A 22,040-nucleotide genomic window follows, 5' to 3' on the forward strand; every position below is an offset into this window, starting at 1 on the left:
CTCACATCACGCTGACTGCTTGCTGCAGGGAGGGAGTACCGTGGACTGGCTCCCGTCACTCACAGTCTCTTCCTGCCCTCCTCCTCCTTGCCCGGGAAACCAGGAGACAAATTGCTGAAACTTGACTTTATGTGTCTAGCCAGCCATAATCTTGTCATGCGGTTTGTCACTAGATAAGAAAATCCCCTTTTGTTTCAAAAATCTGGGGAAACTAGAGAAATTGAGAAGTGAAGCTGTGCTCTAGAATAAACCAGTCCAAACTAGTGACTTCTCAAGCCTTTTGCCAGGAGTATTATGTCCTTCCCGTGGGCCCCCAAAGGAGCGGCAGCCCCGGAACAGAAGCTCTTCCATCTGTCCTGGCCCACAGGTGACTGCAGCCCAGCCCACAGACCACCCAGATGACCACACTCGACATCCACTTCCCCAAAGGTAACCCCAGGCAGATGGCAGGGCCTCCCACATCCTCTGTGGTTTGGAAGGAAGCTTCCCCTGGCCTCCTGCCCCACCAAGGCGATGGGCCGGGGGGCAGGTGCTCCCTCCCAGATGGCTCAGAGGATGCAGCCTCTTCAATGCCGAGCAGTGTTGCAGTGCCCGAGACTCCATAAATTCATACTGGATAAGTGACAATGCCCGGGCCCAGCCCTATCCTCGGCCCTAACATGATCCTTTCCTGGTTTGCCCCGGAGCCTGGGGTCTCTAATTCACCCGCCACCTTTGGAGGTCCGTAGTCCAGAGGCCACCAACCCCAGGGTCAGGGGACACCGTGTCTGTGCCTGTCACTATGGGCAGTGTGATGATGCTGCATACAAGCATGAGGTCTCCAGTGCCTTCCCAGGGGCCTGCATGCGTCCCAGCTGTGTCTGCAGTCATGCTGTGAGGCTTCTGGGGTCTGGGTTACACCTCTGCTATTTCTCTGGCATTTGGGAGGCCTCCTGTGCATCACCACAGAGACTCCCCGTGTCCACACGTATCTCTGTGCAGCTTCTCTGACCATGTGGGTCTCTGGGCAGGTGTGTCTTCCTTCTTGGGCATTTATGGAAAAGTGTCAGGCACTGTCCCAAGTGCTTTACATGCTTTTTCTCATGTGAGCCTCACAACAACTCTATGAAGCTAATGTCATCACTATCCTATAGGTTAGGAAACGAGGCCCAGAGAGGTTAAGTGACTCGTCCGAGGTCACATAGCCTGGAACAGATGGAGGCCAGCTTAAACTAGCATGCATAGTCCTTAACCACTATGGTATGCAGCTGGGGCTGACTCCACGTGTGGAGCGTGTAGTGGGGAGTTGTTATATCTATGTTTCTGAGTGTCGCACCACTGCGTATGTCTGTGTTGTCTCTTAAGTGTCACCTCTGTGCGTGACTGTGTTGTGACTGTGTCTTAGGACTCTGGCCTCGCTGCAGGTGTATCTACGTGTGTGTCTGTGGCTGTTGTGCCTGTATCTCTAAGTGTCACCTCTCTGTGTGAATCTGTCTGGGGTGCGAGGGGTGCTGTGTACTCGTGTTTGTGTGTCTGAGGGTTACTGTCTTTGAGTGTGTGTCTGTGTGTTCACGTGTCTGAAGGTCATCCTGTCGGATTCCCTGAGCGTCCCCCTTTGTGTCAGCGTGTCTGTCTGGGGACCCTGCGGTCCGTCTCTGAGCGCCCCGGCCCTGCGCGTGCGGTGCGGACGCGGGCTCGGACTACAAGTCCCAGCAGCCTGCGCGGCGCGGCGGGCGGACGTGGGGCCGCAGTGGCCGGGCGGGGCTTGGCGGCGCTCAGAGCCCGACTGCGGCACCTTCCCCGGCGCGCCAGCTGCCGGGTCCTGCAGGTTTCCCCGGCCTCCCGCCCCGCGTCCCCGCCTCGCGCCCCGCGCCCCGCGCCCCCGGCCTCCCGCCTCGCGCCCCCGCCGCGGGGCATCGCGACGCCTGGGCCCGGGCCACGGGCCGCAGCGCCGGGGCCGGCGATGAGCGCGAGGAGCCGGCATGAGCGCAGGTGAGTGCGCAGCCCGGGCCGACCGGGAACCAGGTGCGGACCCCGGGCCGCCCGTCGTCGCACCTGCCGTGGGAGCGACGCCCTCACCGCGGGGTCGCGGGCCAGAGGAGTGGCCCCCGGGGGGATCCCCGCCCCTGCCCCCTCCCCCGTCACGAGGAGTCAGCCCCCGGGCCCGTCCCAGAGAGGCCCGGAGCCCGGGGCTGGCGCCGCGCAGAGCCGTCCCCACCCCGCCTTCCTGCAGCCCTGGGAGAGGAACCACCGGCGCTTGTGCAAGAGGGTAATTGGGGGCCCGCGGTGGCGGGGCGCTGGGGAGATGCCCCACTCCCGCTGGACTCCCTTGCGCAGGGACGGATGCCCAGGTCGGGGAAAAGGCTTGGAGGCCACCGCATCCGGGGCCTCTGGGCAGTATTGTCTTGGCCGAATGAATGAATGCGGTGGGAGAAGCCAGGGCTCCTGAGTCCCTGGGTCAGTGTCCTGGGGACAACACCCCACTCCCAATCCCCTGCCTCAGCCCCCCGAGGAAGCCTGTCAGCACCCAGGTCCAAGGACCACACACTCCATGTTGCCCACCCCAGGGTCCCAGGCCCATCCTTCTTAGAGATCTAAATCCTACCCATGCCAGTGGGGCCAATAGACCATGCCTCTCCAGAAGGATCTCATCTCTGTGCAGGTCACTCACACCCCAGGCTTTAGCAAAGGGCCCACCATGGCTTGAGCATCCTCTCTCAGCTGCAGACCCCTCAGTTCAGGTCTCTCCTTCCCCAGCTGCCCCCTCGCTCCCCACCCCCCAAAGTCTGGAATGCACTCAGGGTGAGGGAGGGGAAAGGCTGAGGAAAGATGGCCCCAGACTCTCCAAAGAGCCAAAGAGCCAAAGAGCGGGGTGCTGCTGGAAGATTGCCCCTGACCCTGCTAGCCGGGCAGAGGAGAAGAGCCCCTGGCCACAGGGAACCACTGCGAAGGAGGAGGACACACTGCCCTGGGCTGCTGCCCGGCCACCAGCAGGAAACCGGGGCTTCCGCAGGAAACGAGACGTTCTCAGATGGCTTTGACTCCAGCCCCCTGCTCTGCACGGCTGGCAGCATTGCCCCCGGGCCAGGAGTCAGGCTGGGTTCAGGTCTAGTCTCGTAGTCTCGGCCACTGATAGCTGTGTGATTTCAGACACGTTAACCTGTTGGGCCCTCCTTTTTTTTTTTTAAAGATTTTATTTTCTTCCTTTTTCTCCCCAAAGCCCCCCAGTACATACTTATATATTCATCATTGTGGGTCCTTCTAGTTGTGGCATGTGGGATGCTGCCTCAGCATGGTTTGATGAGCAGTGCCATGTCTGCGCCCAGGATTCGAACCAACGAAACCCTGGGCCGCCTGCAGCAGAGTGCGCGAACTTAACCACTCGGCCACGGGGCCAGCCCCTGCGCCTCCTTTTAAATGGGGATCCTAGTTCATACTTATCTTGGGGTGGCCATGAAGATGAACCAAGAGGAATGTGTTCCTTCGGACCCACTCATGTCCAGCTTCTCCCTTTCAAGCTGTATGAAGTGTCCTGGGTGGGGCACTTCAGAGCTTTGTTCCTCAGTTTCCCCGACTGTAGAATGGGGATAATAGTAGTCACTCCCTCAGAGGGTTGTGCGTGAAGAGCAGTCGCTTCCATTCAGAAGAGGAGTACACTCATCGTGGAAGTATTCTCATGCCACACGGCCCGCGTGTGCCTGCGCTGGGCTGGCCTGAGTGGTGGTACCCAGAGAGATGAGACACTGCCTGGCCTTCTTGTGCCGTCCCTGGGGAGGCCGAGATGTGCAGAGAGCGAAACCAGCAGATCGCAGCGTTTTGACAGGTGTCCTGCAGGAGGGGCCCTGGGCTTGATCCTGCCAGGAGACTAGACTTTTCCGCAGCTGCGACTTCCTCCTCCTGCTCCTCTCCCTTCTTTCTTCCCAAGGTTGATGTGTGAAATGACAGGTGTGTGAGAGGCACAAGGAAGAACCTCCCAGAGGGAACAGTGTTAGATCCTGGGGGAAGCAAGAAAGCGAGGGTGGCACAAGGCGCTCTGGCAGGGCCCTTCAAGAAGAGGCTCGCTCCTCTGCACCTGCCAGCTGACTGACCCAGAGGCAGGCGATGGACACTGAGACTCCTAGCACCGTGGCTTCCAGGCCCTGTTATGTCCGCGAGATGTGCAGGCGTTCGTTCATTCCATAAGTGGTTCCTGAGCCGCAGCCACGTGCCAGGAACCGTGAGCAGGATGGGCGATGCCTCATGCGGGCCTGATGTCATGATGGGTATCACTGGATATGGGTGAGGTGGCAGAGAGGACTTTAGAGCAAGACAGGCCCCTTCTAGCTTCGATCCAAGTTGGTGGGCAGACTGCCGCTCCGAGGCTGTTTTCTCATTTGTGAAGTAGAGAAGTTGCAAGATTGTCGCAGGGTGAAATCAGATCAGCACCAGCAAAAGTGAGCCACTTGGGGGTCTCAGGGCCGCTCGGCACGCTGCAGGCGTCTTTGCATCCCCGGCCGAGCTGTTGGCCTGAGGGTCTAAGGTACGGGGTGAAGCCCTTGAGAGCACACGGGACAGTGACACAGCTGTGGGTTTTCAGACTGGGTGATGGGAAAAGAGAAGGGAGCCTGAGGAATGGCTCAGAGCAGAGCCACACCTCCTTGGCTGGGGAGCCAGGCCCTACCCACACTTCAGACACTTCAAACACCCCATGTGCCAGCTGCTTCAGTGTTATGATCCTAAGATGGACATGGAAGCCCAGAGAGGCCAAGGCACTCGGCTTATAAAACCCGGCGTGGTTGTAAGAGAGCCGGGAGCACAATTACTGATGGAGACGACAATGACGATGGTGGTGGTGGTGTGGCCATGGTTAGAGCGTGGACCCTGGAGCCAGACTGCCTGGGTCCACATCCCACTGCTTGCTGGCTCTGTGGCCTTTGGGCAACTGCCTTCACTTCTCTGGGCCTCAGTTTCCTAATCTGTAAAATAGAGATAAAAGCACCTGCTTCATAGGGTTGTTGTGAGGAGGCAGTGCCTTGGTGGATGTAAAGCCTTTGAAGGGCGCCTGGCCTCTGTCTGCCCTATAAAATGCCCTATAAACTTCCGCTGCCGAGACGTCCCAAGAACAGCCGCATGGCAGGAGAAACTAGCCGCCCTGGACCCTGTCTCACGGCGGGCAAGGGCCTCTGGCAAAAAAGACAGGTGGGACTCCAGTAGCAACTGGGGCTGCAGCCTTTTCAAGAGGGACGAGCAAGGGCTATGGCTTGTAGGTGGCCAAGGACCTGCGAAGTCATGAGTGCCTGCTCCTCTGCCCCCCAGGCCAGGAGCCAGAGGAGTTCCCCGGGGCTGCCCCAGAGAGCTGGGGTCTCCTGAGCCCCAGGGAAGAAGGCCCCCCAGCCTCCTGCCCCTCCGGCTGTGAGCCGGTCCCCAATGGTTGGGGGCTCTTCCTGGAGCTCGTGCTGTTTGTTTTCTGAGTGGCGAGTGGCTGGTGGTGTGGCCGGAGGGATTGGCTGTGGGTGGGGCTCAGTCACCCGGCTGAGGAGGCCTCTGGAGGTGCAGGGCAAGCACCCTGTTCTCTGCAAGGGCCCACAAGAGCCCCCGAAGCACAGGATCTGGCCTCCGACGTCCTGGCTCCCCATTTCCTGGGGCGTCTTTGCGCCTCTCATCCTCAGTTCCTTCCTGAGAGTGCTCTCCTCGTGTTGCTAGAAGGTTAAGTGAGCTGATTCGGGGAGAGGCTTCCAGTGACTCTCGTCACTGGGAAGTGCCTAATGGATGCTGGCTGCTCTTATTGTGGTCATTACCATAGTGATTATTATCCCCATCGTCATGAGAGGAGATGGAGGCGCTGGTATAGGAGAGGACAGACTCTGCCTGGTCTGATGGGGACACATGGCTGTCCTCAAGGTGTTCCCAGGTGGTGTAGCAGAGAGATTAAAATCCACCCTGGAGTCAGCCTGCCTGGGCCTGCATCCTGGCATTGCCATGTACTTGCTGTGTGATCTTGGGCAAGTTACTTAACCTCTCTGAGCCTCATTTGCTCCTATAAAAAGGGGATAATGATTGTGCTTACGTGGCAGAGTTATTGTGTTGGCCATGTAAAAAGGGCCAGGAGCAGAGCCCACACATAGTGAGCCCTCGGGAAGCGTTGACTATTATGGTTGCTCTTGGGCTCGGGAAGCTCTAGAAGCCCAAGTGTTTGGGGACAGAGCAGCCAAGGGGCTGGGGATGTTGTGACAGTGGCCGCTTCCTGGGACACCCTGGGCTTTTTGGGTGGACGCTTTTAGGTCAGACCTCTGCCGGGCTCTGGGGCTCTGCTCAGGGAAGGGGGTGGGGCCCAGAACGTCAGCAGCCCGCCGCACACCTGCCCGGCTGTCCCGAACCCTTAATCACATTTTCCAGAGGCTCTTGTGAAGCATGCAGATGCCCAGCCACCATTGCTCCGGCAGGTCTGGGGAAGGGCCACATCTTCATGTCTGACAGATGCTCCAAGAAGCCCAGGACCGCAGTTAGAGGAAGCCCAACAGAGGCTGCGCAGGGCGGGAGCAGGGAGCCCCAACCCTCCAGGGCCCCAGCACGCCTCTGCCTGCCTGCCCCGCTGGGCCACGGCCCTCTAGTGGGGGAGGCAAGAGAATAAAGAACTGCTACAGCGGGGCTGCCCGGAGCTATTCCCTGAGCCTCAGTTTACCTATCTGTAAAATGGGGGTGATAGCAGGCCCTTCCTCACAGAGGGTTAAATAAGGAAGCCTGTGAACTGTTCAGCCAGGCCCAGACAGGAGCCACCTCGCTCTTCAGGCCTGGGGGTGTGCTCGGCTCACCCCTCCTCTCCGGCCCACTCTCAGTGGCTGGGTCCCCCTCATTTCACCTTTGGAGGGGGCTGCCCCTTTGCTGGCTGCCCTCAGGATGGGCCCAACCTCTCTGAGTCCAGACTCGGCTTCTCAGCATCTCCTCGCTGCCAGGCCTGTGCTGGGCAGGGGCATTGAACGAGGAGGAGCAGCCGGGACCCCTGCCCTCAGGTGGGGCCCGGATGGAGATGTGGGACACAGGAATCCACTGGCTGGATGTGTGGGTGTTCTAGAAGCTTCGGGTGCTCACCGGGCTGTCCCCCAATTCTGGGCCCAGACCCAGCCAGAAATGGCCAGATGCACAAGGAAACAAGACCCTGAGTGAGAGGCGACGGGACCACCAGGTCACAGAGCCGGGAGGACTCGCGTTACCGGGTTTATCAGACCAGCTTGTGAATGGCGATGCTTGTTACACTCAAAGAAAGGGGAGGAGGAGCCCCGCGAATGGCCTTTCTCCCCTTGTCTGCAGACAGCAGCCCTCTCGTGGGCAACACGCCGGCCGGCTATGGGACCCTGACGATAGAGACGTCTGTCGATCCCCTCAGCTCCTCAGTTTCATCCGTGGTGCGTGGCAGGGAGGGGCAGGGACACTCCAGGTGGGACTGGTACCCGGCCGCCCCGCCCTCGGTCTCTCCTTCCTCCCTGCCCCTCGCCCACCCGGCCCCTTGCCTGCGTCCGCAGAGGCTCAGCGGCTACTGTGGCAGTCCGTGGAGGGTCATCGGCTATCACGCCGTGGTCTGGATGATGGCGGGGATCCCTTTGCTGCTGTTCCGCTGGAAGCCCGTGTGGGGGGTGCGGCTGCGGCTCCAGCCATGCAACCTGGCCCGCGCGGAAACACTCGTCATCGAAATAAGAGACAAAGAGGTGAGGGCCGGGCCCAACCGGGGCAGCCTGGAGCCGGACAGGGGTGCAGTGGGCCAGGGTTCGGGGTGGAGGACGCCTGGGTGCTCAGCCTGGCCTGGCCGCTGACCTTCTGTGGAACCTTACGCGGGTCGTTCTCCTCTCTGGACCTCAGCTTTCCCATCTGAGCAGTGGGCCAAAGGGGCAGGCGAGGTGCTTCCTGAGGGCAGTCACTTGTTTCCTGGATCCCTGCCTCCTCCAGCAGGGGCTACCTGCCTGTGGGGAGGGGCCGGGGAGGGGCAGGGTCTCTTCCAGGACTGAGTCCACACCTCTGTCTTCCAGGATAGTTCTTGGCAGCTCTACACTGTCCAGGTGCAGACGGAGGCCATCAGTGAAGACAGGTGAGGCAGCCCCATCGTCCCTTCCCAGAAGCCCCTGCTCCCCCGGACCCCCTCCCACGAAGGCTCTGATACTGGGGCAGCTCCCAGAGCTCCACAGTAACCCCCACGCCCTCCACAGCCTGGAGCTGCCCCCCCAGGCCCAGGCAGGGGACAGCCGGAGCCAGGCGGCCGTGGGGGCAGTACCAGAGGGCGCATGGAAGGACACCGCCCAGCTCCACAGGAACGAAGAGGCGGTGAGTGGACGGCTGGGTTCTGGACAGGTCCTTGCCCCTCTCTGGGCCTCAGTTTCACACTCTGTACCACGAGGGGGTGGACCCCATATGCTCCAGGCACATTTGGTTCTCTTGTCCCCACCGTCCGGGGTGCTGGGTGACCTTTACACTTCCCAGCCTCTCCCGCCTCCATCCCTGGGCCCCGGCCCTGGCCCTGGCCCTGCCTGCCCCACCCTCCCCTGCCGTCCCTGCACCTGCCGGCCGGGCCGCCTCCAGCCCAGCCTCTCCTCTCCCCCAGCAGCGGATGCTGCGTTACTACCTGTTTCAGGGCCGCCGCTACGTCTGGATCGAGACCCAGCAGGCCTTCTGCCAAGTCAGGTAGGGGTCCGGGCCGGCGCCGTCACCCCGCCTCCCGCCGTCACCCTGCCTCCCGCCAGTGCTGGGGCGGGCGGAAGGGGTGGCCCCACCGGGCTCCCCTCTCAGCTCTGTGCCTCAGCCCCCTGTGCCTGTGGGCAAGCCACTGAGCCTCTCCGGGCCGCGGGGTCTCTGTAAATAGGAAGGGAATCCCTGCCTCCCCGGCTTATTTTGAGGGTGAAGTGTCCAAGCTTCGTGTCAGGCTCAGCGCAGCTCTGGCCAAGTGGTAACGCCGCTGTGAATCAGACCATAGGCTCTGGCCTCGGACCATCTTTTTGGGGTCCTGTCCCTGCCCTGCCACCTGCTAAGCGTTTCATAAATATGAGCTCATGACACGTTTCAGTTTGAGCCCCAAGAAGCAGACCCCAAGACAAGGATTCAAGGGGAGATGGTGTGGAAGGTGATCCCAGGAAACACTGGGGAAGTGAGGCAGGGAGAGGAAGGCAGCCAGTGGGGGTGTCAGGGCACCTGGCGCTCAGCCCCCTTGGGGATCTCCCTGAGCAATTGTAGAGCCCGCACCTTGGGGCGCCCTCACCAGGGAGTGCGGAGGCCAGGGCACCTGTCCATACCTGCCTACCACTGTTGGTTGCGGGCTGCTCCCGGGGACTCGAGCTTCCGCGCTGCCGGCCTTCCTGGCTCTTGGGCAGAGCGCACTCACCCAGCCAGGAGAAGGCCCCTGCTAGAGCCAGGTGTTGGCCGTAAGCTGTGGCATCGTGCACAGGTGAGTGCCAAGGGGCCGTGGGGGTGGCACCAGCAGCCTCGGCTGTGTAAGAAGGGCAAAAAGTCTCTGACTTGTTTGTGGCTTAGTGGGTGCTGGGCACCGCCATGCACTTTGTGGGCCTGTCTCCTTCCATCCACTGAGTCCTGCGAGGCAGGGGCTGTCCCCACCCCGATTCTGCAGATGAGGAAACGGGCACAGACAGGTTAGGTGACTTCCCTGAGGCATCACCATTGTAAACAGCACTCGGCGTCACTAGATAATAGCTGCTGTTGTCACTGTGAATGTTATCATCACTCATTCTTCTCCTTCCTCCGTAAAATAACTGGTTTGGAGCCCAGTCAGAGGAACAAAAGGAGAAAGTTAAGCCCAGAATCAGTGAGGGTCCTGCTTTCTCCCGGGAGCTCAGTAGTGGAAGTGGCCCAGAAGGGGTGAGGGAACCAGAGCTCAGGCCTCGTCACCCACATGCGGCCCCGCCCTCCCCAGCCTGCTGGACCATGGCCGCACCTGTGACGACATCCACCACTCCCGCTCCGGCCTCGGCCCCCATGACCAAACCGTGAGGTGGGTGCCGCCCTGGACCGAGATGTCCTGGGAGCTGGGGACCCCCATCTTGCCCCTCCAGGAGTGGCCTTCTTCCAGTCACCTGCCTTCTCTGGGCCTCAGTTTCCCCAGCTGTAAAGTGGGGAGCTCTGTCACCCCTGAGAGTCCAGCTGTCACAACCCCCTCCCCCTGATGGCTCTGTCACTCCTCTTACAGGAAGACCATCTACGGCCCCAACGTGATCAGCGTACCAGTCAAGTCCTATCCGCAGCTGCTGGTGGATGAGGTAGGGCTGTCCCTGGGCCTCACCCCAGCTCTGGCCTGGGTGGGCTGTGTGACCTTGGCCAGGGGCTTGCCTTTTCTGGGCCACTCTACAGTGGCAGACTGGACCAGCTGTCCTGTCCTCCGTAGTGGAGCGTCATCTCAGACCCAGCCCAGTCATCTGAGGGGGTGGAGTTGAAGGTTCTGGTCCAGGCTGGGCTGGGGATTGGAGGCCAAGTGGCACACCCACGCGGCCTGGGCTCCCACTGCGGGCCTGGAGCCAAGCTCCAGAGGCCGGGTCCTTTCTGTGTATTACATACTTTCATTCTGCAGATAGCCCCGTGAGTAGGGATACTGTTCACGCACGAGGAACCCGAGCTTCAGAGGGGGGACGTGGCACGCCCAAGGTCACACAGGGACGAGGTGAAGCCAGTGACCGGGGCAGTGACATCTAGAGCACATGGTCCACACCCCAGCCCTCTGAGCCGGGGCAGACGCCCATGAAGGGAGAGGTCTTGGAGGCCAGTCAGCCTCTTGGGAGCTGTGTGGTTTTAGGCAAGTGACTTAACGCTTCTGTGCCTCAGTTTCTTCGCCTGTAAAATGGAGCTGATGGTAGCATCCACCTTGTGGATCGTCATCAACATTGTCTGACACTCAGGTGAAGTGCTTAGGAGGCCCTGACGTGCCCCTGTCTCTTCAGAGCCAAGAGGCTGGCGGCTCAAGGGACGTCTGGATGGGATGACCAGGAGAAAGGCCTGGCTTTAGTCCTTTGGCGGCTGCCGGGCCCTCTGCTCCTGTGGGCACGGGAGGCCTGGCCTGTGGCTGGGCTGCCCTGGGCACACGGCCCTGATGCTGCCTCCCGCCCCTCCCCCGCAGGCACTGAACCCCTACTATGGCTTCCAGGCCTTCAGCATCGGGCTGTGGCTGGCCGACCACTACTACTGGTACGCCCTGTGCATCCTCCTCATCTCCACCGTCTCCATCTGCCTGTCGCTGTACAAGACCAGAAAGGTAGGTGGTGGGAAGTGGACGGGGCAGGGCAGGGAAGTCCCCGAGGGGGCCTCCGTCCACCCACTGCCCGCTTGTCCCCCTGCCCACAGCAAAGCCAGACCCTGAGGGACATGGTCAAGCTGTCCGTGCGGGTGTGCGTGTGCCGGCCTGGGGGAGGTGAGAGCCGCGAAGGGAGGGAGGCGGGGGGCGGTGGCCAGGCCGGGCCATGCTGAGGCTCCCCTTGCCCGCAGAGGAGGAGTGGGTCGACTCCAGCGAGCTGGTGCCTGGAGACTGCCTGGTGCTGCCCCGGGAGGGCGGGCTGGTGCCCTGCGATGCCGCCCTGGTGGCTGGCGAGTGCATGGTCAACGAGAGCTCCCTAACAGGTCAGCCCCGCCCGCGGCCCCCTGCGCTTGCCTCCCTGCCGCCCACCCGCTCTGCCTGGCTTGCACCAGCACTTTGAGTTGGAGTTTTCTTTTCCTTTCTCTCAGGTAACACTCCTGGCTTCAGCGCTTGCTAATCGTCCGCCCCTCAGACTCAGTAGGAGACGCTCCTCTGCCAGGCGGCCTGCTCAGGGCTGCGCGGAGGTTAAGCCCCCTGGTGTCAGTACCTTCATTGCTTTGAATTGTAAAAGTAACACAGCTTGTTAGAAGATAATTCCGAAGGAGGAGGTCTTCCCCAGTGCCCCCTACTGTGCGCATGCGTGCACACACACGCTCTGTCTGGCTCCCCCGAGAGACGGTTCCTGGTAGCTGGCTGGCACACGTCCCTCCAGGATTGTCTCACTGTGTCTTTGTGTCTTCTGCTCCCTCTGAGCCTCGGTGTCCCTCTCTGTCAAACGCGGGCACTGAGCTCTCACATATGGTTACAAGAATTAAATGAGACCTTATGAAACAAGTCTGTGCAGAACGCTTGGTTTTGTTGGTGGGAGGGAGTGGCACGGAGGCCCCTGTGGGCCTCACACCGCGTCCCTCCCAGGGGAGAGCGTTCCAGTGCTGAAGACGGCCCTGCCGGAGGGGCCGGGGCCCTACTGCCCAGAGACCCACCGGCGGCACACACTCTTCTGCGGGACCCTCGTCTTGCAGGCCCGCGCCTTTGTAGGACCCCAAGTCCTGGCGGTGGTGACCCGGACAGGTGGGAGTCGGGGAAGTGGGGAGGGGTGCTGTGCCCAGCACCTAGAGGAGAGGGGACGCGGGGTGGGGCCGGGCGGGGCCATCTCTGCCTTGCCCCGCTGTGAGACTTTGGGCGAGTCCCACCCCAGACCGGGGTAGGCTGGAGGGGGCAGGGATGGGGCGAGCAGGAAGGAGCCCACCCCTTGGGAGGGAGCAGCACTGCACAACTCCAGCAGGTTCTTGCCACATGGGAATAGGACCCAGGGTCACCAGATCTGACTTTTTCAGCAAAAGCCACATATCTGGATTTTTAAGTGAAAGCACCCAATTTGCAGATGCTATCCACTAATTCAGTTTTTACCAAACCCAATGAGGGCTGGGCAAGGCCTAGAGACCATCTTGCATGACCCCAAACTGGCGATTGCTAACCCCGGGAGCATGATGTCTTACAACTCCAGAGGTGCGGGTGGGGTAGGGCTTGGGGAGACCATCCTGACCCTTGGCTTCCCCTGCCTCAGTTTCCCCATCTCCTCCCAGGGTTCTGCACGGCTAAGGGGGGCCTAGTGAGCTCCATCTTGCATCCCCGGCCCATCAACTTCAAGTTCTACAAACACAGCATGAAGTTTCTGGCTGCCCTCTCTGTCCTGGGTGAGTGTCGCCCTGCACTCCACTCTGCCAGTGGCTCCTGGGGCCCCATGCCAAATCCCGCTGAGTCCCTTGCTGTCCCCTCAGCTTTCTTCGGCACCATCTACAGCATCTTCATCCTACACCGCAACCAGGTAAGCCTTGGGGGCCGGGTGGAGGCCGCCAGGGAGGTCCAGGGCCCACCCAGCCTGGCCTTGGCATTCATGGGGCCTCCTGCCAGGTGCCTCTGCATGAGATTGTGATCCGGGCTCTGGACCTGGTGACAGTGGTGGTGCCGCCCACCCTGCCGGCCGCCATGACTGTGTGCACGCTGTACGCCCAGAGCCGGCTACGGAGCCAGGGCATCTTCTGCATCCACCCGCTGCGCATCAACCTGGGTGGCAAGCTCCGGCTGGTGTGTTTCGACAAGGTGGGGACCACAGGGTGTGGCTGGCTCAGGGCTGGGGGGCAGGGGCACCATGGCCAGGCCTCCACACCTGCATTCTTGATTCAGCAGTGTTGATCGAGGGCCTGCTGGGCGCCAGGTCCCGTCCTGGAGTGGAAAGAGTCAGAGGAACCCCCCACTAGCTCCCGTCCGTGTCAAGTTCATGGTCTGGGAGATGAGATGTCTTAAATCATTTATTCATTTGTTTGAGAACCACTGAGGGCCTACTGTGTGCCCAGTGCTGCTCTTAACACAGTAGTGCCCCACACAGAGATGTCCCCTGACCAGAATGTAAGACCTGGGGAGCACAGAGAGCCACAGGTGGCAATGGGTTTTAGGAAGGAAGCTAGTGGGATACATGACAGATGGTTCGTGGGGGTCCCCTCTTAGAGGGAGGGCAGTCCTGGAAGGCCCCTCTGAGCAGGTCCCTGGGTGACCTCAGGGAGCGGTGGGCCACACTGAGACGTGGGGAGGGCCAGCGGGATGGAGGGGAACAAGCAGCGTGGCTTGTGGCTCCTTGGAGGAGCAGACTGTGTGCCTGGGGCCTGGGGAGCAGTGGGGAGGAGGGGCGGGACGAGCCGCGCAGGGCCCTGATCGGGCAGAGGCTGGCGGGCTCTGGTGAGGAGTGTGGACATTACTCTGAGGGCACTGGGGGCCACGGAGAGTTTTTTAACTGAAAGGGTGGGGCGTGATCAGATTCAGAGAGCTCCCAGGCCAGCAAAGGAGCCGGGTGTGTAACTGGGCGGTTGGGATACAGTGTGGGAAATGCAGGTGTTCGTTCACTCCTGCATTCATTCACTCAGTCATTCAGTAAGTACACTGAGCACTGTGCGTGGCCAGGCCGTCTTCCTGGTGCCGCAGTGAACAAATGGAGGGGAAGCAAAGAGGCCGAGGGTGGGAGCCCAAAGCCAGGACCACCTGGCCCAGCTGTAGGGTTAAAGGAGAAGACTTCCTGGTGAAAGTGATGCCAGCCAAAGGAACAGTGGGGGTTGGGGAGGGCGACCCTGGCAGGGGGACCCACGTGTGCGAGGGTCTGGAGGCAAGAGAGGGCCTCTTCTGACTCCAGCTCTGGCTCCTGGGGTTCCCAGGGGACCCGCCTGGCCTGACGTGTGTGCACCCAACTCAGCAGGGCGCGGCTCACCCCGGACTTATCCCTGGCCCGCCCCCTTGTCCCCCGCAGACAGGCACCCTCACTGAGGACAGCTTGGATGTGATGGGGGTGGTGCCCCTGAAGGGGCAGGCGTTCCTGCCCCTGGTCCCAGAGCCCCACCGCCTGCCCACGGGCCCCCTGCTCCGAGCACTGGCCACCTGCCATGCCCTCAGCCGGCTCCAGGACACCCCAGTGGGCGACCCCATGGACCTCAAGATGGTGGAATCTACTGGCTGGGTGAGGAGGCCGAGCAGGTCAGCCGCCTGCCTCTGGGCAGCAGGGCCCTGACTTCATCCTAGGATGTCCAGGGTGGTTTCTGTCATGCCCACCGTCAGCAATAACGTTGGCCAGGGCCACGTGCTGAGCACCTACTGTGTGCCAGCACTTGGCTGCACATCCCTGGCCTCACGTTCTCCTCCCCATAGCCCAGGAAGGAAGCTTAAAACCTGCTTCACAGGGAGGAAACAGGCTGCGGGAGGTGGACTAACTTGCCCACGCAGCTTGTAAGTGGCAAAGCCAGAGTTTGATCTTGGGTCCACCCGACTCCAAAGCCCGTGTTCTGGCCTTTTGTTCGATCTGGTCTCCCAGGAACGAAGTCTTCCATGAGTCTCACTTGAGTCTCTCCTGCTGCCTCTCTCCATGGGCCAAGGATTGGCTGCCCCAGGCCCAGCCGGCACCAGCCACTCGGAGGCCAACCTTCTTTGCCTGCCTCCCAGGTCCTGGAGGAGGGGCCAGCTGCAGACTCGGTGTTTGGGACCCAGGTCTTGGCGGTAATGAGACCCCCTCTTCGGGAGCCCCAGCTGCAGGGCACGGTGAGCTTAAGGTGTGCCTGGGGGTGTGGGGTGGGAGGAGTGGGCTTCACAGGCCAGCCCCTCAGCTGCCCCTCTCACCTGCAGGAGGAGCCCCCAGTGCCGCTCAGCATCCTCGGCCGCTTTCCCTTCTCGTCAGCCCTGCAGCGCATGAACGTGGTAGTGGCCTGGCCGGGGGCCGCTCAGCCTGAGGCCTACGTCAAAGGCTCCCCGGAGCTGGTGGCGGGCCTCTGCAACCCCGCCACAGGTGAACGGGGGGGCCCCTGAGTCTGCTGGTCAGCACTGGCACAGAATGGGGTGGGAACCCAGCCCCTGCCCCCACCTCATCCCACTGACACCTGCCTCTCCCTGGCAGTGCCCACCGACTTCACCCAGATGCTGCAGAGCTACACAGCTGCCGGCTACCGCGTGGTGGCCCTCGCTAGCAAGCCACTGCCCATCGCACCCAGCCTGGAAGCAGCTCAGCAACTGACGAGGTGGGCCCGTCCGCTGTCCCCACCCAGGGGCTGAGCCGCAGGCCCAGGCATGGGCAGACGGAGGCCCTCATGCAGGCAGAGCCCGGGGAAGATGCCCTGGCCACTGCCTGACCTCTGACCTCGTTCTGCCCACCCGCCAGGGATACCGTGGAGCAGGATCTGAGCCTTCTGGGGCTGCTGGTCATGAGGAACCTGCTCAAACCACAGACGACACCCGTTATCCAGGCTCTGCGGAGGACCCGCATCCGCACCGTCATGGTGACAGGTGCCAGCAGGGCCTGGGTTGGGAGGGCAGAATCTGGGCAAACCGTCCAGGGCAGAGAGAAGGGTACCCAGCATCCCTTCCTGGGGCCTCTCCTTGGGCCCCTGCTTCAGGCCAGGTCCTCTTCAGACATTCACGGATCTCCACACCATGCCTCCCAAGTGGTACTGGTTGCCTCGTTTGACAGATGAGGAAGGCGAGACTCGAAGGCGTACAGTCACTTCCAAAGAGCCCTCAGTGGCATTGGACAGCCTGGGTGCCAGCCCAGCGACTCACCTGCTGGGTGACCTCCCTAAGTTCCAGTTTCCACCTTTGAGGAATAGGAGCAATTATGTCAGCCTCAAAAGTTGTGACAATTTCATGGAGCAAGAAAAGAAAGATTCTAGCCAGGGTGACATGGAGGAGGTCAGGAGGTGTCCTTGTCCTCCCGGCCCTCCCCCCCACATGCTTTGCACTGACGTCTCACAGCACTGAGCAGCACGTGTGGAACTCAAACCCAGGCCCGTTTCTCCTAAGACCTTCAATGCCTAATTTTGTGAACAGGAAAGCCGAGGTTCAGAGATGTTGATAACCTGCCTGAGCTCACTTAGCCAGTCATGGCGGGTGGATTCTGTCCAGCCTCAGTTTCCCGTCTATAAGTGTCAGGGGAGGATGGCCCCCTTGGATAGCAGCTGGACCCTGACCTTGCCCCAACCTCCCCAGGGGACAACCTGCAGACAGCGGTCACTGTGGCCCGGGGCTGTGGCATGGTGGGCCCCCAGGAGCGTCTGGTCATTGTCCACGCCACCCCCCCTGAGCGAGGCCAGCCCGCCTCCCTCGAGCTCCTACCAGTGGAACCCTCCACAGCCGAGAACGGGGCTAAGGTGAGGCTGACCCAGAGTTCCAGCCACACACCCCACTGGTGACCCCACCCCCATGTCCCCTGACCCAGGCCCCAGCTTTCCGGGGTGGGCAGGGGGAGCTGAGCCGAGCTTCCTGGGCCCCCAGGATCCTGACCAGGCTGCAAGCTACATCGTGGAGCCAGACCCCCGATCCAGCCACCTGGCCCTCAGCGGGTCCACCTTTGGTGTCCTTATGAAGCACTTCCCCAGGCTGCTGCCCAAGGTAGGGCTGTCCCCGAGCCTCCCTGGTCAGCCCCTGCCTCCGCCTGCTCTGCTCCCTCCTCTTGGCTCTCCCAGCCCCACCCTGTGGCCGCCTCAGCTCCTCCCCTGTGCTCCCAGGTCCTGGTCCAGGGCACCGTCTTTGCCCGAATGGCCCCTGAGCAGAAGACAGAGCTGGTGTGCGAGCTGCAGAAGCTTCAGTGAGTGCATGTGGGTGAGCGGCCTATGGGGGACAAGCTGGTCCCTAAGGCCCTGCCTCCCACCTCAGGTATTAGAGAGCCGTCAGCCTCACAGGGAACCCCAGCAGCCTCTCTAGATCTGTCAGGCTCAAAGTAGTCATTGCACCCACTCAGCCACCATGCGTACCAGGCACCCTGTGGGCAGTGGGGATCTGGCCATCCCTGGTTCTGCCAGCAGGCCCGTGAGGCAGGCGGGGTCATTTCACAGATGGGGAGGCGCCTCGCAGGCTCAGCGCCAGCGTGTGAGCACGGGCCACGCCCGCCCGTCCCTCTCTGTCAGGTACTGCGTGGGCATGTGTGGGGATGGTGCCAACGACTGTGGGGCCCTGAAGGCGGCTGACGTGGGCATCTCACTCTCCCAGGCCGAGGCCTCCGTGGTCTCGTCCTTCACCTCCAGTGTGGCCAGCATCGAGTGTGTGCCCATGGTCATCAGGTGAGATGGGCAGCGGGCTGGCGGGCAGGGATTCAGCAGGGCCCGTCAGCCAGGCTGGGCCCCCTGACACCCCAAGCCTGCTCTCCAGGGAGGGCCGCTGTTCGCTCGACACGTCCTTCAGCGTCTTCAAGTACATGGCCCTGTACAGCCTGACTCAGTTCATCTCCGTCCTGCTTCTCTACACGGTGAGTGTCTGCAGGGGCGGAGAGCAGGCCCCGTGCCCGGCCAGGGCAAGGGCATCCGGCAGTGTGGCTAGGGACCCGGCAGGTTCAGGAATAGCTGGTGCGGCCTCAAAGCCTGCTCTGCCACGTGCTGAGCACAGAGCCTGGTGCACAGTAGGTCCTCAGAAACGGGAGCAGCTGTCCTTCGGGAGCTCCCTGTCTGCAGGGGAGACTGAGGCAGAGCCCGGGTGGGAGTGAAGGAGGTGGAGGCACGAGTGGGATAGAGCCCAGGCCTGTGCCCCGCTCCCACGGGTCCACCCACTTCCCCACTTGCCTTCCCGGGCCTTGGCTGGCCTCCCACATCCTACTCAGAGGGCGTCTCCCCTGCCTGCTCTGAGCATGTGCTTCTCGCCCCCGCTGAACGCAGACAACGCTGTGGGGCAGTGCAGAGCTTGTCCCTGTGAATCCAGGTGTTTCCTGAGGGCAGGAGCTGTGTGTCCCCTGTAACTGAGGGCTCCACACGGCAGAACCTATGCCTCCCCTTCAGGCTGGGGGTGCCCTGCGGGTACAGGGAAGCTGCCCCAGCAGATTTTGGGCTCCCAGGGTCAGCTCAGAGTGGGAGAGGGACTCCCTGAAGGCAGTGCAGTGTCTCTTCCCTCAGACTGGGGCTTCCCCAGGGGCAGGAGGCTGCTGCCCCCACCATCAGCTTGGAGGGCAAGGATACCTTCCCCATCGGACCCTAACAGGCAGGACTGGTACCTCCCCTGTCAGACGAGGGGCTGCCCTGGGGCTGGGGCTGGGCTAAGCCACGTCTCAGGTTCCCCTCTGCCCTCCGCCCCCTGCCTGCAGATCAACACCAACCTGGGCGACCTGCAGTTCCTGACCATCGACCTGGTCATCACCACCACGGTGGCGGTGCTCATGAGCCGTACGGGGCCAGCGCTGGAGCTGGGGCGGGCGCGGCCGCCGGGGGCACTTCTCAGCGTGCCCGTGCTGGGCAGCCTGCTGCTGCAGGTGGCCCTGGTGGCCAGTGTGCAGCTGGGGGGCTACTTCCTGACCGTAGGCCAGCCCTGGTGAGGAGGAAGCACACCCCCAAATCCCAGCCCGCCCCGTCCTCTCCACGCTCGTTCCCTGACCCCCGATCCCCGTGCCCCCAGGTTCGTGCCACTGAACAGGACAGTGCCCGCGCCGGACAACCTGCCCAACTATGAGAACACAGTGGTCTTCTCTCTGTCCAGCTTCCAGTACCTCATCCTGGCCGCGGCCGTGTCCAAGGGGGCGCCCTTCCGCCGGCCGATCTACACCAACGGTGCTGCCGCGTGGTGGGGCTGGTGCGGGTGGAGGGAGGCTGGGGGCTGGTGTGGCACGTGTGTGTGTGTTCAGGGGCTCCCTGGCCTGACGGAGTCCTCCACCCCCAGTGCCCTTCCTGGTGGCCCTGGCGCTCTTGAGCTCCATCCTGGTGGGCCTCCTCCTGGTCCCCGGCCTCCTGCAGGGGCCGCTGGCACTGAGGAACATTGCCGACACCTGCTTCAAGCTGCTGCTGCTGGCCCTGGTCGCCTTCAACTTCGTGGGGGCCTTCATGCTGGAGGTGGGGCTCGCCCCAGGTCGGGACTGGAGGGGGGCTCTGGGGGTGGGCCTCGGCCACAGCTGTCCCTTCGCACCCTCCCTGTCCTCTGCAGAGTGTGCTGGACCAGTGCCTCCCGGGCTGCCTGCTGCGGCTCCGGCCCAAACGGGCCTCTAAGAAGCGCTTCAAGCAGCTGGAGCAGGAGCTGGCTGAGCAGCCGTGGCCGCCGCCCGGGCCCGGGAGGTAATGCAGGCCCCATCCGGCATGCTGGATGCTGGATCTCCCTGCCTCTGAGCCACCGACTGGGACCCGTCTCCAGAGACACCACCGCCGTCACTCCTGCAGCCCCGAGGTTGGCGGTTGTCACACTCCTGTCCCACGTCTGCCCGGCCCAGCCTTCCCTGCCCCCACCTGGGGAAATGCTAACTAGTGTGGTCCCCCACCTCGGACCATCCCACGCAGCGACAGCAGCCACCAACCCCCTCAGCGCTGCTGTCAGTGTAGCTAATAAAGTCATGATATTTTCCTGGCTCCAACGCACCTGTCTCCTACCTGGCACCACGGACCCGGGTGCCTGGCTGGCAGCCCCTGGCATGTGTCTGCTCCCGGCACCCCCTGACTTCTCAGATCACGCTGCACAACTCCCCCCGGCCTCCATTTCCTCATCCGACGGTAAGGATGTTTCCGGGTGAGATGTGCCTGGCGCTCTGTGAAGCATTTTATGTGCATCGTCAAGTCATGCCCACACCAGCAGAGAACTCTCCCCAGTTTACGCATAAGGAAACCGAGGCTTAGACGCTACTGCACACGTAGTCAGAGGCGGGCCCCCGGATCACTTTGACTTTAGGGGCCACACCCTCAACCTTCTGCCCTCCTGCAGGGGCAGGAAGAGAATGCACTTGGCTCCGCAAGTGGCCCTGAGTGCCACTGCCCGGGAGCCCCTTAACCGAGGCGCTTCCCTTCCCTCCTCCCCCGACTCCCCACATCCTGGGACATGTCTGTGGTCCAGTTCCTCCCTCAGATGATAATCCAGGCCCTGAGCCCACATCTCCCAGACAGGACCACGTGCACTGTCTCCCGGGGAAGGGTGGGTGCTTCTGACCTCACCCGGCCACTGGGACACTGGCCTGGGTCCACTGAAGACAACTCGGCCATCTGGCCCATCTGTGCTGGGCAGAGGAGCCCGGAAAGAAAGGCTGTTTCCTGCCCTCCAAGAACCCCCACCAAGCTCATTACTGGAAACCCTGGTGCCATCCCCAGGCCTGCCCTAGAAGGAGCCCCCTAAATGTTGAATCAACAGGCGAAGGGATGTGGGGTGTGGAAAGGTAACTCGTAATGTCAGGCACATCACAGACCTCCTGCTCTGGGCGCTGAGTCATCACCAGCAATGGCTCAGGGGGGGCCGGAGGACACAGGGAGAGGCCTGGGCTCACGTCACTCTGCTGCCCTTCGCCTGTTTGTTGTTCATGCGTTTATCGAGCAGTCATGTGCCAGCACAGAGGTGACAGCACTGAACAAAAACGCGGCCTCTGCCTGTGGGCGGTTTATCACCTGGCCCGAGAGGCGGGCAGGGAGGGAGCAAGTCTCCAAGGACATTGGAAGAAGAGCTCCCACACCCACCGCCCCCTCCCCAAAGAGCTGCCCCCTCTGCTTGGGTCCTTAGGGGCAGTGGATAGAAACAGCAGGGAGGGGCTGGGAGCCAGAACTAGAGTAGGCAGCGTCAGAGCCTCAGTTTCTCCCTTTGTCAAGTGTAGGGGACAGCATTTCCGCCGGGCAGTTTCCTCTCCTACCCTCCTGGGATTGTGTCTAGCAGCAGCGAGGGGCTAAGAGAGGGCACAGAGGGCTGGGCTGGCCCACAAGGCCTGCAGTGCTCCCGGGAACCCAAGTCCCCGCCCCAGTGCGACAGATACTGGAGGGGGCACTGGCAGAGAGTAATTCATTCAGTAAGCCAGCACTGGGGAACAAATGATGCATGGGACACGTTCAGTCCCTGTCTCATAGGATTCAGAGTCTAAGGGACAGTCATGGGGGCATGACTGGGGACAAGGAGATCTGATGGCAAGGGCCTGAATTGAGAGGCATCGCCATCTCCTGCTCCTGAGCCCCCTGCCTCAGGATCAAACTCCTGGGACTAGGGAGGGCTACGGACTGCCCCAGAGGCCGGGGACCTGCACCGCCACCCAGCCAGTCTCTCCCAGGAGAATCGAGAGTACGTTCATTCATTCCCCAAATGTTTACGCAACAGCTGCTCTGAGCCTGGCACTGTGCCTAAGGAGCCAAAACCAAGCATAAGCAAAAACAGACCTTATACCTGTCTTCAGGTGGCTGATGGGCTCGTCAGGGACAGGGGCAGGATCCAAATGGTCACAGGCACAGGACAACATGACAGCCGTGAGCAGCAGAGCAGAAGGTGCTTAAGATTATAACAGGGAGGAAGGAAAGGCTCCTCGGAGGAGGGAAGGGTTTGATCTATAACCTGAAGGAGGTGGACC

The 22,040-nt window shown here is 61.8% G+C and overlaps 1 protein-coding gene across 9 annotated transcripts; it reads left to right on the forward strand.

The window, feature by feature from the left end:
- Positions 1–222: 222 nt before the first annotated feature.
- Positions 223–20,079, forward strand: ATP13A2 (ATPase cation transporting 13A2). Of its 9 annotated transcripts, none has more exons than XM_070260869.1 (29): positions 223–429; positions 7,267–7,361; positions 7,479–7,661; positions 7,980–8,038; positions 8,157–8,271; positions 8,549–8,628; positions 9,869–9,946; positions 10,142–10,211; positions 11,063–11,197; positions 11,287–11,353; positions 11,428–11,559; positions 12,152–12,307; positions 12,823–12,933; positions 13,018–13,064; positions 13,151–13,339; positions 14,535–14,741; positions 15,221–15,316; positions 15,401–15,560; positions 15,669–15,789; positions 15,930–16,054; positions 16,754–16,914; positions 17,039–17,155; positions 17,272–17,351; positions 17,671–17,823; positions 17,912–18,008; positions 18,834–19,057; positions 19,142–19,293; positions 19,403–19,572; positions 19,664–20,079. In XM_070260869.1, exons 1-29 carry the CDS (start codon positions 399–401, stop codon positions 19,793–19,795), a joined length of 3,543 nt encoding a protein of 1,180 aa, XP_070116970.1. In that variant the 5' UTR covers positions 223–398; the 3' UTR covers positions 19,796–20,079. The 9 variants fall into 9 exon arrangements, with proteins under 9 accessions (XP_070116970.1, XP_070116971.1, XP_070116972.1 ...); XM_070260870.1 differs by having other exon boundaries at positions 8,552–8,628; XM_070260871.1 differs by having other exon boundaries at positions 8,579–8,628.
- The last annotated feature ends 1,961 nt before the right edge of the window (positions 20,080–22,040 follow it).

This window comes from Equus caballus, chromosome 2 (genome assembly GCF_041296265.1).
Source record: "Equus caballus isolate H_3958 breed thoroughbred chromosome 2, TB-T2T, whole genome shotgun sequence".
Lineage (NCBI taxonomy): Eukaryota > Metazoa > Chordata > Mammalia > Perissodactyla > Equidae > Equus > Equus caballus.